Source organism: Myotis nattereri (genome assembly GCF_964212035.1).
Source record: "Myotis nattereri genome assembly, chromosome: 8".
NCBI lineage: Eukaryota > Metazoa > Chordata > Mammalia > Chiroptera > Vespertilionidae > Myotis > Myotis nattereri.
Genome location: NC_138083.1, coordinates 5,295,965 through 5,310,897, shown reverse-complemented (window position 1 = coordinate 5,310,897; position 14,933 = coordinate 5,295,965). Strand labels below are relative to the sequence as shown.

Sequence of the window (14,933 nt, the reverse complement as noted above, 5' to 3'; positions counted from 1 at the left end):
TAAAACTATTGAAAAAAAAGACCGTACCCTTTTATGTAATGATGTTTACTTTGAATTTATATTAGTTCACACAAACACTCCATCCATGCTTTTGTTCCGGCCCTCCGGTCCAGTTTAAGAACCCATTGTGGCCCTCGAGTCAAAAAGTTTGCCCACCCCTGGGCTAGGCTAACAGTGCATCTCCTTGCAGATGCTGAAAGCAGAATGGGCCACCGAGCCACACAGAGTGAGCCGTCCACGCCCAAGCAGCAGTTTCCAGAAGATGCCCAGCCAGGAACCCCCTCGGCCACCGGGACGGACCGGGCTTCCCTGGAGGAGCCACTGTCCTCGGACTCCCTCTCAGAGGATGCAGGTACCAGCTGGAGACCGTGTGGGGTGGATCTGCTCCCAGGATGGCCATGGGTGGCAACTGGGGTCCCCGGCCTGGGCCTGGGCTCCATCAGGAGCTATCCTCGAGGCACAACCGCGGCCCGGCTCGAGCTCCGCCACACTCTGCCATGTGGTTGGGTTTAAATGTTTGCCGGAGCATTTTCAGACTGTGTTCTCCCAAGTCTGGCATAGCCAGTAAATGGAAGTGCTCACATGCTCGCAGGTGGCCCCCATGCACCTTCCTCTGGACACCTTTGCTTCTTCACTGGGAACCTTAGGAAATTTTTCCCCAAGGAGCCAGTGTCCAGTGGGAGCAACGTCGTTGAGCCCATGACCATAGGGCAGAACGGAGGTGGAGGGGCCCACAGCATCCTCCACAGGGTGCAGCCTCCACAGAGCCTGCCTCTGTCAGAGACGGGACTTCAGTGCCTGCCGCATGGTGCCCTGGCAGGGTGGCTGCTGGTGAAGCCCAGCATGCCAGCTCCTCCAATGGGGAGGTGCTTCTCGCCACTTCTCCGCCAGGTGTGCTTGTGGCACTGCTCCAAGCTTCATTGGTTCCCTCTGTTACAGGGACAAATGTTGGGGCCTATGTCAGGTGGAAGGACTTCGGTGTTATACACACATGGTGGCAGGAACTGTGCTGATTACTGGAGATGGTGGTGGTGGTAGTGATAGCGGCGGTGATGGTGGCGGTGATGGTGATGACGGTGCTGGTGGTGGTGGTGGTGGTGATGGCAGTGATGGTGATTGTGGTGGTGATGGTGGTGAGATGGCGGTGATGGTGATGGTGATGGTGATGGCAGTGATGGTGATTGTGGTGGTGATGGTGGTGAGATGGCGGTGATGGTGATGGTGATGGTGATGGTGATGGTGATGGTGATGGCAGTGATGGTGATTGTGGTGGTGATGGTGGTGAGATGGCGGTGATGGTGATGGTGATGGTGATGGCAGTGATGGTGATTGTGGTGGTGATGGTGGTGAGATGGCGGTGATGGTGATGGTGATGGTGATGGTGATGGCAGTGATGGTGATTGTGGTGGTGATGGTGGTGAGATGGCGGTGATGGTGATGGTGATGGTAATGGTGATGGCAGTGATGGTGATTGTGGTGGTGATGGTGGTGAGATGGCGGTGATGGTGATGGCAGTGATGGTGATTGTGGTGGTGATGGTGGTGAGATGGTGGTGATGGTGGTGATGGTGATGGCGGTGATGGTGATGGTGATGGCAGTGATGGTGATGTGGTGGTGGTGGTGACTGCGGTGATGGTTGTAGTGGTGATGATCATTGGTTTAATTGAATAGACTGGGTCATTGGCAGCTGAGAAAGGAGAGACGAAGGGGATGATGGAGGGGAAGGCAAGCATGAACCCAGCAAAGACACCTGTGGGTGCTTTGAGGTGACCACCCCCTGCTCTCTGACCTCTTAGCAGTGTTTGTAGAGATGTGTCCCAGGAGACTTCACTGTGGAGCAGGAAGCCTGTTCCTCGGTACAGCTTCAGCTGTAAACATGGCAGGCACCGTGTGAGGGCTGGAGCTTCAGCTGGTCCCTACGGTTGTGGGATGTTGGAAGTCCAGGCCACGAGGACAGGCTGACCAGGGCTTCTGTGGACAGCGAGGCCTTCTGCTTCACAGCCGGGCGAGCATCTGTCCTCGGCTGCCTCCTCCTGCCCAATGAGGCTCTCCCTGTGCTTCTCACCCTGGCCCCACCCACAGCGTCCCTTCAGCCTTTGTAGGCACCTGCCAAGAGGGGCTGGTTGTGCCTCTCCAGTTTCGCCCTGACGTGGGGAAACAATGAGTTTGGGGTCTGAAGAGTCGTGGCTGGTGGGACACCCTGGCCTCTCCTGCAGAGGCCCTTTGGGCACCGGGGTCCTGCCATCCCCCAGGCATCAGCCTTCAGTCAGGGTGGAGGTTGGTGGGATTCCCGTGGCCTAACTCAGCGTTGCCCTCGGCCACTGAGCCTGCTGCTCTGCTAGGCAGCTGCCTGGCCTGCTGCCGACACCAGGCGCTCCTCCGTGGCAGGGTCTTCCTGCTTGTTGGGCTCTGAGGAATGTGCCGGCTCCCATCAAGGCCCGTTAACCCAGGCGCTCTTGCTGTCCAGATGGTTCGGGCATGGATTTCAGAGCAGACTTGGTGTGTTGAGCACAAATTTGTTCCTAAGAATCTTTTTGTGGGCGGGGCATGCTATTGAGTCTGGGTCATCCTCCCAGGGTGATGGGAGAAGGGGAGCCTCTGTGGCTCACGTCTAGATCTGGGCCCTGCACTGGGGTTTGCTGAGTGTTCGGTGGGTGCGCAGCGCCCTCTGCTGGCCAGGGCAGGACAGAGACAGCCCTGAGGGAGGCTTCCCCAAATCAGAGAATACCCAGAGCTCTATCTTCTAAGCGTTTTTCCCCCCATACTTGAGATTTTAATGGGTGTTAACATTTCAGTTTCGACAAGATTCCAAGCTATCATGGTAGCTACACACACTCTCATAGGCGATGCAGAGGAAGATGCAGGCTGAGAGAGGAGGCGAGGCGAGCCCCTCAGACAGGTCAGGGGTCACGGGGTCTCTGTGTGGTGAGCATAGGCTAGGTTTGTGGAGGGGCTTTGGAGGAGGACTTTGAGCGTTGCTGGTGTGTGGAGCCCCAGGGCCTTCTGAGCAGAAGGGGGGCGGCATTCCACCTCTGCTCGTGGGGTGGGACACCTCTGTGGAGCCGTTAGAAATCTGCCCTCCGAGGCAGAGCCGAGGCTGCCTTCTGCAGGGGGGCGGGGGGGGGGGGGGTGTTTCCTTCTCAGGTTGTGCTCCGAGGCCAGTGGGAGGGCCGGCCCTCCTGGCAACGTCTCCATTTCCACAAGCTTCACAAGAGAAAGGGCCTGGCCTGAGAATTTGCCACTTCCAACACGGACATTAAAATAACAGAAATGGTGATGAGTAATGGGATCCATGGGACATACCACGCATGCTCCCAGTGTCTGTGGACATTCCCTAAGGGCAGGGATCCCGCCCCGCCGCAGCACGTGCTTTCAGCACCGCGGACAGCACCCCACCCGCGCCTGCCTGCCTGAGGAGGTCCCATGGATGGGTGGATGGGTGGGCCCACTCTGATTGTAGGGTTCATTCTGAAAGGTTGTTCCCGGATGTTAGTATCCTCAGGTGGTTGTAAAAACGAAACAGCCAGGGCCTTGCACAGGCCTGGGCACCTGGGGTCCGAGGGGGGGACAGGAGGTCGCCTCTCACATCAGGGAGGGAGGAAGGGAGGGAGGAAGGGGTGCAGGGACAGTAGATTTATGTTTGAGACAGGATTGCCCCTGTCTGATGGCCTCAGTTTCCCCTGTAAACCTGGAGGTGAGGCTGCATGGCAGGAGGGAGGTGGGAAACTGGAGCAGGAAAAAGCCAGGAGAGGTGTGAAGCAGAGTGACTGCGGGTGGAGGCTGAGCTGCGTGTGGGGTTGGGGGGAGGTCCTGAGGCGGCTGAGGCTGGGCCTGTGTGGCACCTCCTCAGGGGTGGGATCACGGAGGCTCCATCCAGAGATGGGGCTCTTCCAGATTTAAATGGAAAGGAAGTCAGGCAGAGGACCTGCTGTGGTGGATGGTGGAAATTGAGCTGGATGGAGAGAGTGGAAGGGGGAGGGTTGATGGGTTGGGAGAAAGCAGGGAGCACGGTACTCGAGGGAGTTGGGGGGTCCCTCCTGGGGGAGCCTGGATATGCAGGTGGAAGAAGAGGATGGGCGGGGTCTGGGCAGGCTGACCTTCCCCATCACTCACCTGGCTGGTGTGCCAGGGGGCAGGCCTGCTGAAAGCCAGACCTGAGAAGTCAGTAGCTGCTAAATTTGAGCGTCTGCAACGTGAAGACTCACGTCATCTCTTTTATTATTATTATTTATTTTATTATTTATTTATTTTTAACTATATTTTTATTGATTTCAGAGAGAAAGGGAGAGGGAAAGAGCGATAGAAACATGAATGATGAGAGAGAATCACTGATCGGCTACGTCCTGCACACCCCCTACTGGGGATCGAGCCCGCAACCCTGGGCATGTGCCCTTAAATCGAACCTGAAACCCTTCAGTCTGCAAGCCAACACTCTATCCATTGAGCAAAACCAGCTAGGGCCTGTCATCTCTTGTTTAAACATCACAGCTGTCTTTTGAGAGACCCCAGTTATTAGTTTGATGTCATGCGCGGGTAAATGAGGCACAGCGAGGCTTAATAACTGATCTAAAGTCACAGAGGAAGTGCAGGGCCAGCCGCAGCCCTGGTGTGTCTGATCCCAAAACCTGTGGCTGTGACCACCCCCGCCCCCCTCCTTCCCCCAGGCCTGGTGGGAGCTTTGGCACCACCCAGTGAGTGAAAAGGGAACTGAACCACTCACACTCTTGAAATGATTTCCTCCTCTCTGCTTCTGGCAGCTCTATTGATAGTTGAACTCACAGGAGGTCAAGTGCGTAGGTGAAGTGGCCCCTGTGGATTCTGCTCCCTGTCGCAGTCCCACCCACCCCTTGCTGCCCTTGCTCACCGTCACCAGTCGGAGGAACCATGGTTTGTGAACTCTCTGTTTTGTCTTTGAACCAGCCAAGACGCCCTCAGCATCCAGAGGTGAAGAAGCAGACCCCACCAGCAGCCTTCCACCTACCACGGACGAGTCCTCTCAAGCCTTAGCTGGGTCCGACTCCCTAGACAGTCCTCCCAGAACCCTGGAGAGATCCGTGGGCCAGCTCCCCAGTCCCCCGCTGCTGCCCATCCCACTGCCCAAGGCAAGCTCCAAAGCCACAAAAAATGCCACAGGTGGGTCCTAACGCATTGTTCTTCCACCCATCCATCTCCCTTCCTTCCATCCATCCATCCTGATGGGGCTCCCTCTGGGGGCTGCTTGTGCATTTGGGCTCTGGGCAGGTCCGGGGAGCAGAGCTGGGGCAGGAGGGCTGTTCTTACTTAGCAAGGACCTCTAGTTGTCAGAAGCAGACCACTCAGGACCCCTCTAGCAAGCAGGGCAGTCCCCTTGCAGTGAGCTGAGGTCTTCTGAGTGCAGGAGACACAGCTAGCCCCCAGACGAGGTCTTTCTGTCTGTCTGGGTGTCCAAGTGTCTGTCCTGTGTTTCTCTCTCTTCCTCTCTCTCCCTTCCCTCCTCCTCTTTCTGCTCCCTTCCTCTTCTTTCCGCTCCCCTCCTCCTCTCTCCCCTCCCCTTCCTCTCTCTCTCAATCTCTCTCACTGTCTCTGTTCTTCTGCTTCACTGATTACCTCTCCCTCCCGTGATCTCTGATCTGCCCCAGATCCCACTTCAGACATGCTGTGCTGGGCTTATATGGTGTTTGATATTTTTTTAAAAATGAGTTGCCAACATTTAAAACATATTAAGATGGTCAGAGGGAAGCATGGCCGGGCAGAGGCCCCAGGCCTCCCGTCTGCAGCGTTGGCCTCCTGTCTGAGCAAGTCCAGGTAGCTGACACATTTCCTCTCCAAGCTGGTGCATCTCTTGGGCCATAATTGCTGGAACAGGGATGGCGCTGGTCTCGGGAAGACAGGCCCTTCCTAGGAGGGGTCGCTTTAGGAGCGAGTCCTGCCAGGCGGCCTTGAGGACAGAGGTGGCAGATGACAGCAGAGAGGCCACAGGTCTGCTCCCAGGCCTTGACCTCCACCTGTAATATGACCGCTTACCGCGTGTGGGTGCACCAGCCCAGGCACCCAAGTACCCCAAGGGCACACGGCCCGTCAGTCCTTGAGTGGAGGAAATGGAGGCTCAGGCGCTCCAGCAGCTTGTCCAGGTCCCCCAGCTAATGGAGACTCGAGCCGTTTAGGGCCAAAGCTCAGACCCTCCACACGCCCCCCACCCCCACCCCCTGCTTTCCCTGCTAGAATGTTCTTTCCTCTCACTTCACCAGGTCAGTGCATCCCTGTCCCCTCCTCCAGGAGCCTGTCCTGACCACAGCCCTCAGGCGGGCGCACGGTGCTCTCAGCATTTACCCTGTCAGTTCACCTTGTATAGAAGAGCACCCGGGGCATAAGTCAGATATGTCACCCGGTCACCCACGGATATGGGGGCTGGTACAGGAGCGGAAGGGACAGGAGGGTGGCCACAGAGCTGGGCCCTGGCGCTCTCACAGCTGAGGGACGTTTGGGAGAGCGTCTTCATGTTCTCCACGTCCTTTTCCCTTTTCTTTGGGGAAACTTGGCTTCATCCTGTGAACTCCAGGTGGCAGCAGGGAGGAGAAAGACCCTCACCTGGGCTTACCTGGCACAGGGGACAGCACACAAGCCAGTCCCCTGGGCGCTCTCTGGCCTGAGACCCAGCAGCCTGTCCAGGGCATCCTCACCTGCCCCAGATCCCACTTTGGATGTGCTGTGCTGGGCTTATATGGTGTTTGATATTTTTTAAAAAATGGGTTGCCAACATTTAAAACATATTAAAGTCTATTGAAGTATTAGCTATTAGTATGTATAAACACAGAGGAGAATTTTCACCTGTAGTCCAAATTTCTGGCTTTTTTTGAAAAGTTCGTATGCGGCAGCCCCGAGTCGCAGCAGCCCCCTCAAGCTGGCCCCGCTCTCCTGTTCGCCGCAGGCCCCACCCTCCCTCTGTATGAACTGCCCCTTGACTGGCCTGGACCCTGGAAACGCATGCCCCACCCCTCAGGCAAGCTTTCCTGCCCCGGCCCAGCGGGTGACGGTCAGCTCCTCGCGTGGGGTCCTGTGGCCTCAGCTACACCTGGGTCACCTGCCAGGTTCCCTTCCCAGTCCCCACCGCCTCCTGAAGGTGCACGACCTGGAGTTGGCTTCTGGGCCTCAGTTTCTCACCTGAGAGAGAGGTGGTGAAAGGTCCCCTGGGAAGGCACAGCTCGGCCGGCGGCATTGCTCTGTGTGGCTCTAGTGGACAGTGGGGCACAGGCACCAGGGGGAGCCCCAGCCACGCCGGCATGGGCAGGCTCACCCGGCAGGGACCTGCGTCCTCTCTGCTCCTTGGCTCCTGTCGCCTCCCTGCCCGTGAACTCAGCTTCTCCTTGGCCTCTCACTCCCCAGGCCAGGCTGTGCTCCTCCAGGACTCCAGCGGGAAGAACACTGACCCTCCCCCCCGAGGACAGCTTCCCACGCCCACAGGGTCTCCGCATCCCACCACCATCCACCGGCCGCTGCCCCCCAGCCGCGTGATCGAGGAGCTGCACCGGGCACTGGCCACCAAGCACCGTCAGGACAGGTAGGCCCTGCCTTGGCCGAGGGACCTGTGTGCCAAACTCCCTGCTGGCCGCTTGTGGGGTGCACCTGGGAGGTCTCCGGGCTGGCTCACTGCTCTGTGTCACCATCTTGAAGTTCTCAATAGTTTTTTTGGCAAAGAGCTGGCATTTGCATTTGCACCCAGCTCTGCAGCTGGTTGTGGCTGGTCTTGGTCACGCTCTGTGAGGGGTCCCAGGTGGTTCCCGGGGCTCACCCTGGTCTTGATCTCCCGAGGTTTGTCGCATGTGAAGGAGAAGCAAGTTGTTTGCGGGCAACGTGGGCTGTGGGCCCCCCAGGGCTTGGCGGGAACGCCAGACACCATGCCCTTCTCGCTTCTCAGAAGCCTTGGCCTGAGCACTTGCTGTGGGTGGTGAGGCAGGTTTTGTTACACGCGTGTCTGTGCTGCTCAGAGCCCCATGTTCTCAGCAGCCCCTGCCGCGGATTCAGTGCCATGTGTGCACGCCTCTCGCTTCTGGTCCTGTGAGTTCGGGACAGAAGCCGAGACATCGCTCTGGTACTGGGTCATTACGGTGCCCAGACAAGCACCCCTGCCCGTCCATTTTTGCAGCTTTCCCAGGTGAAGAGACAGCGTCTGACCTGAACTGCCTTTCTGATTCAGTTTTCAAGGGAGGGACAGCAAAGGGTCCCCGAAGAAGCGGGTGGACGTCCGCCTGTCGCGAGCATCCAGCATGGAGCGGGCCAAGGAGCGGGAGGAGGCCTGGAGCGTGGAAGGCGCCTCAGAGGGCAAGTGGGCGGCAGCCAAGGCGTCGGAGGAGAACAAGGAGAACTTGCTGGTGCACTCGGAGCTCCAGGACGACCTGCTCCTGTACCAGGACGAAGAGGTGCTGAACGACTCCATCATCTCCGGTGAGCGGGTCCTGCCGGGCCAGTCCCACGAGGCCGTGTCACTGGGCACAGAGCCGAGTGTGGGGTGGCGCTCCTGCCACAGCCCGAGGACAGGGCGGGTCTGCACCTGTGAGGGCGGGAGGGAGCCCCCCCAAAGACGAGCAAGGGGGGTACAGACGGGCTCAGGCGCCGAGACGTGAGTGGGCTGGTTTTGTTTTGATAATTGCGTGTTCGTGTGTTCGCGTGTGCGAGGAAAGATAGCTGCGCCTCGGCCGGCGGCATTGACGGGACAGCGGGCACGGGTTGTGCTCCGGAGTCCGGGTTGGGGAAGGGAGCAAAGTGCTAACGGAAAGCGAGGTGAGCCCTACAGGGAGGAGGAGAGGGGAGAGGGATTGGTTCCAGTGTCAACGAAACGGTGTCTGCGTGACAGCCCGCACCCTGGAAGTCCAGCTCTATCAGTCTGCACAGTGTTCAGGGTCAAGGTCACGGTGGCTGCTCTGTCCTACCCTGGAGACGGGGGGCTCGGGGAGACAGCGCTGTAGACACCCCCTTGATGGGGGTGGGAGGCGGTGCCCAGGCCAGGGCAGGCCGGCTGAGTGGCACTGTCGCTGCGGAGGGTCCAGGGTGGCCTGGCTGCAGGCCTTCCAGGGGGGTGATGGCTCTTTAGTGACATATCATCGTTCTTCCTAGAAGCACCTCCTGGTGAGGTCGCAGCCGTGGATGGAGGTGGGGCTCTCGGCAGTGGGGCCAGTGGCCGGACTCAGGGGGACCAGCCCCCGTGGCCCTGGCAGGTCCCGGTCTCCTTGCGTCCTCGTGACCGGCTTACCCTGGGCTCCAGGACGGCACTGGCATGTCCCTCGGAGCTCCAACACGAGTTTTTGCCATCATCTCACTAGTTGCCCGTCTCTCCACTAATGTATCAGTTCCTGATCATTTCCGTTACCTCACATATGCGTCTGACCGTTGTCCGCACAAGGGCAGTACCTACGTGCTCCCCTGGTCCTCACAGGGCCTGGGTCCAAGTTAGAGTCGGCAAGCAGCCGCTGGCCAGTGGCTCTGCATGCTGCCTGAGCACCCACGGGTCCCGGTCACTCCTCCAAATCTGGACTGTGCCCTGCCCCTGGGGACAGGGACATGGTGCCTGCAAAGCGGAGCTATTGCGGCCCAGGGAGCCCTCGTCCTGGTGTCATGAGAAGATAGCCGTGTTTCCAGGGCGCGTCCAACTTGAGTCTCCTGGGCTTGTCTCCTACAACCTGGTGTTTTTAAGTGAACACGGGTTCGTGGTCTGACAGGGGTGCAGGGAGGGTCAGCTGGTCCTAGAAGCCTCGCTGTGGCTGCCATGCCCCACTCCCTGCTGCTGACTGTGCCAGCCAACGCCCAGCAGAGTGTCCACCAACAGGGGCCTCCTGTGGGCACCCGGGTCCAGGGATCACGGTCAAGGCTCACGCTCAGCCCTAAGGGCACCGTGCGGAGGGCTGGGCCCGCTGCGCGTCAGGCCTGCTGCGAGTCCTGCCGTCTCACCTGAGCTCCGACTGCCGTCCGGAACGTGGGTCCCTGAGCCCCTGCGGCCGAGCCAGCACGCAGGGTTAGCTCTGGTCATGTTCTCGGTCGCCGCTCCCTCACCATTAGCCGCGTCTGAGACAAAACGCTTCGTTATAGAAAAGTCTATACATGAACTGCCACTGCGGGGGAGCTGTGCACAGGAGAGCCCCAGGAACGACTCCGCGCTGCCTGGCGGCACCAGCAAGGGTCCGTGGTTATTTGCTTCTCTCGGGTCCAAACCCGCTCCCTTGTCGTGGCTGCCTCGTCATGTGTGGGGCTCTGTGGTGCCGAGGCCGAGGGCAGCACATGCATCTTATTCATCATGAGAACTGTGCTGCTCGCTACTCACTTCCTCACCCACTGAGCTTACTGCTCCGGAGCCTCTGCAGGCTTCGTCCCGCCCACTGGAGTCCTCTAATCATCAGCATCAGATGCTCCATTTCTAGGGCTGGGGAGGCCCCTCCCAGCAGCCGGCCCTGTGAACCCAGAGCTGAATGGCAACCCCAGCCCAGGCAGTGAAGAGAGCCCCATGAGCACACAGTCAGTCTCTCTTTTTTCCTTCCCGGGACCCTGGGGGAGGTGGTCTCTGAGACTCTTCCAAAAGGCTCTCAAGTTCAAAACTTTTCATAGCGACACTGAAACTGTACTTGCCTTTCCACCCGCCTGCTTCACGAGTGCAGAGCGAGTTTCCCGGGAGCCGGCGTGCGGACGCAGCTGCTTCTACCAAGCCCGCTGTGACCAAGAGGTCAGGCCATCTCTGGGAACCTCAGGAAAACCAGGCCTAAGGAGTCAGAGCGTGTTCAAGCCATGGGAGACCCGGCCTGGGAGCATGTCCAGGGTCTTCAAGGACGAGGTGCATGAGCAGATGGAGGATCTTTGCAGAGAAACAGAAACTGTCAGAGAGAACCCGATGCAAATTCTAGAATTAAAAAGCATGACCTCTGAAATGAGGATTTCACAGCAGCTGAAGATGGCCCCACAGTGTCCCTGCTTGTGTGAAGGCTGGAGTCCCATGCGGGGACTCCTGTGGCCAGGACAGGGCGCCAACCCTGCCGCCCTCCTCTCTCCTGGCACCCGTCCCTCCTCCCACTCAACGTCAAAGGCTGGCACCTGAGCCACGTGCCTGAGCCCACCAGGCTCCAGCATCGCCGTTTCGGGTGGGAAACAGCTGCCTTAGCAATGGGAGGACGCGCTGGCATCCTTGCCGCTAGGACTTCAGGCGCCTCCGTGATTTCCTTAAAGTGCATTCCAAAGTGGGCCTAATTGAGAGGAAGATGGCGAGTTCCTTTCTCACTCCAGAGCCCCTCGGCCTCCTGTTCCCATTTGTACATTATTCCTCCTCCTCCCCAGAGGGTGCCCAGGACCGGTTCTGGAAGCGGCAGCGGCAGGACATGGGTGGAGCAGGGCCAGGCGTGCCCATGGAGACCTGAAATAGGCGGTGGCCTTGGCCCGCAGTCCTGCTGTCCCAGGGATGGGGCTGGTGGAGTGTTCATACATGTGCAGGGAAACGCAGAGAGGGGACATTCCCTAAGCTTTGGTTAAAAGAGCAAAACCAAACAGCCCCCGGATGTCCATTCTCGGCGGCTGGACCCGCAAGCGATGAGGCAGCGTGGCATCCACACTCCGAACGTGCCGCTGGGAACCCGAGCCCGACGCCTGAGCTCGGCCGCTGCGGCCAGGGTGCGGCTTGCGAGCCCGGTGGGACCTGAGAGTCGGGGACTGTGAGCGTCGGTTGAGCAGACGCAGGTCTGGAAGGAGAGTGGGTGAGCTCTGGTGGTGGTTGCTGGAGGTGCGAGGGGGTGCGGGGGGTGATCTTCCACCACAGCTGTTAGCCGTGAGCTGTTCGCCACGAGCTTGTGTCATTTCTGTGCCCGAGTGAGAGAACATGCTTCTCTGAGCCAGACCTCTGCTGGGACCCAGGGCAGCCCACGTCTGTCCCTCCCCTTCTTCCCGCGTGAAGTCTCCTGGGTCCCTTGCAGCTCCGGGGCCGGGGCCGGGCCGGGGTCAAAGCGCGGCCTTGAGGTCAGCACATGGTTTCTCCTTCGAAGTTTCTTGATTTGGGGAGTGACGGTGGTTGCTTTCCAAGTGCTCGGCCGCCTCACTCCCAGCTGGTCAGGCTGGGTGAGCACTTCAGCTGTCGAGTTTGATTTGCTGAAATTTTGTTTAGAATTTTACATCGATGCTCACAGGAGCGGTTAGTCTTTAGTTTTCTTTAATTCTCTTTTCTGGTTTTGACAACCCAGAGAGCTCTGGCCTGATGGTGTGAGTTTTCAGTGTCCCCTTTGTTTTGATGTTTCTCTAGATTCTAGAATAATGTGTGTAGAATTGGTGTTTACTTCTCAACGTGTTTCATGGAGTTTATGAGAGCACCCGTCTGGCCCTGCAGGGCTTCTGTTTGTGTGTGGAGGAAGGTTTTTAACTGGAACGTACATTTGTTGGTAGATGTAAGCCTGTTTGGGTTCTATATTTCTTCCTGAGTGAGCCTCAGAGGCTGGCACAGAACCAGAGGCAGCTACTGCCCTCCACTTCCTGACATGGGGTTCCTCATTCACCCGCCTCCCCGATAAGTCTGGCTACAGTTTGATCAAATGGTTTTTTAAAATATCTTTTTATTGATCTCAGAGAGGAAGGGAGAGGGAGAGAGAATCACTGATTGGCTGCCTCCTGCACGCCCCCCACTGGAGATCAAGCCCACAACCCTGGCATGTGCCTCGACCGACGGAATCGAACCATGACCTGCTAGCTAGTTCATAGGTCGACACTCAACCACTGAGCCATGCCAGTCGGGCAGTTTGATCAATTTTATTGCTCTTCTCAAAGAACCAGCTCTTGGATTCTAATATTTTCTTTGTTGTTTTTCTATGTTTGATTTTATCGGTTTCTGCTCTGATCCTTATTAGTTTTTCTACTTTCTTGATTTTAATTTGCTCTTCCTTTCCTAGTTTGTTGAGATGGACTCTGAGGGCACTGATTCAAGTCCTTTCTTCTTTTCTAATAGCTGCATTTGATGCTGTAAATGTTTCCACCAAAACCCTTATGATAGGTTGTATTTTTATTTACTTCAAAATGCTTTCTAATTTCCCCTTCGATTTCTTCTTGAAACTATGGATTATTCAAAAGTTTTTTTATTTCGTTTCCAAAGAGTTGGGTATTTTTCAAGAGATATTTTTATTATTGATTTCCAATTCAATCGCACTCTGAGCAGAGCACATGCTTAGTGTGACAGGAGTACTTTTAAATGTATTAAGACGTCGAACTGTCCAGAATATGGTTCTTTTGGTGAAGGTCACCGTGCACTTTAAAGAATGTGTATTTTTCGGTTTGGGGTCGCATGTTTTTATAAATGTTAACCAAATCCAATTGCTTGAGAATGGTGTTCACACCTGCCTCACCCTCACACGTCTGCCTGCCCATTCTGCCAGCTGCTTGGAGGGTTCGCCAACTCCAACTGTCTCTGACCTGTCAGTTTCTGCTTCAGTATTTGAACCACTTAATAGGGCCATAAGCATTCAGGATCAGTCTGCCCTCCTGACGTCGTCCCCTTATCGCTATGAGAGATCTGTCTGTTCCTGGTAGGGCTCTTTGCTCTGCAATCTACCTTGTCTGACAGTAGCAGACACTGCAGCTTTCTTCTGATTAGTTTTAGATTAGAATATCCTTCTCCTATGTCTTTTTAATCTATTTGTGTCTTTTTGTCTTTATTGATTAAGGTATTAGATATGTGTCCTTATCCCCCGATTTCCCCCCCCCCACGCCCCCCCCCCAGTGTCTGTATCTGTTGGTTATGCTTAGATGCATGCACATAAGTCTTTTGGTTGATCTCTCCCCCTTCATCCCCTGCCTTCCCTCTGGGTTTTGACAGTCTGATCGATGCTTCTCTGTCTCTGGATTGAAAGTTTTTACTTTAAAACAATTATTTAATTTCAGAAAACTATAATTCAGGGTAAAAAATAAAGGAAACTAAACTTAGTAAGCTTAGTGATTCATTTCTGGCATCACTCTGCCGGTGTGTAGTAAGTTCACATGTATGCTTACACAATTAGATACACAACTGTATGCCTGTACGATACACAAGCATACCTTTCTACACGTCGCTTCTCACAGCCTCATCGTGACTGGCCTTGTTCCTCAGGGACACCTGCCCCCGCTGTCTCCCTGGGATCACCATATTCAGGGGTACATTTTCCCCTCTTGTGGGAAATCCAGGTGCTTTCATTTCTCACGCTCATAAATGAGGCCGATGGTCACCCTGGAGGTGTCTTTTATGTGCTCGTCCGTTTGTTTCGGGAGGCAGACTCCTGGCGGTAGGACTTCTGGCCCAAAGCTCAGCCAGCAGGGGTTTCTGGGAGCCTTTGGGAGGAGATTGCTGGCCCCAGTCTGGACAGAAGGGTGTCCTGGCTGGTTCTCACCGCCCGCCTGCCCAGCGCGCCCTGGGCACGTGCTGGCCAGGCACTCGCACCGGTTGGGTAGGTGCACGTCTCCATTCATGAAAAGCACTCATTTTAAGCTACATGTTTGGAAATGTCCTTTGCTGACTTTTAAGTAGCAAAACCTGGTAATGTCCCGATGCCTTGGGGAGACCTGAGGTGTGTTTGTTGCAGCCCTACTGTGTGCTCAGTATGCTCATGGAGGCTGGATGGTGAGCAGAGGAGGGCTTGGCCCGTGCACAGATTTCATGTGGGTGAATGATCAGTTGCATCTGGAGCTCTCTGGGGCAAGGGTCCTCAGTTACGGACAGTGGGACTGAAGTTTGTAATGACACCTGGTCTGTTTGCAGAGGCTTAGGGACTTGATCAGAAGTGGAAACAGTTAGCCACAGCCAGCATAGTTTTGTGGTTAAGCGTATTCTAGTTCTCTGGGAGTGGCAGTCGCTTCCCGCCATGGGTTACCAGGGGTGGGCAAACTTTTTGACTCGAGGGCCACAATGGGTTCTTAAACTGGACCGGAGGGCCGGAACAAAAGCATGGATGGCATGTTTGTGTGAACTAATA

General features: G+C 56.5%; 1 protein-coding gene across 4 annotated transcripts in view; it reads left to right on the top strand.

Moving 5' to 3' along the window:
* The window catches only part of PHACTR3 (phosphatase and actin regulator 3), a 142,849-nt gene that overhangs the window by 103,590 nt on the left and 24,326 nt on the right, over nucleotides 1-14,933 (top strand). For 3 of the 4 annotated variants that reach the window (XM_081097946.1, XM_081097945.1, XM_081097947.1), the window contains exons 4-7: nucleotides 191-352; nucleotides 4,921-5,133; nucleotides 7,363-7,537; nucleotides 8,174-8,421. In XM_081097946.1, the coding sequence (XP_080954072.1) occupies nucleotides 191-352; nucleotides 4,921-5,133; nucleotides 7,363-7,537; nucleotides 8,174-8,421 (798 nt within the window). The remainder of the gene's footprint in view (nucleotides 1-190; nucleotides 353-4,920; nucleotides 5,134-7,362; nucleotides 7,538-8,173; nucleotides 8,422-14,933) is intronic. The other variant, XM_081097948.1, reaches the window with a different exon arrangement.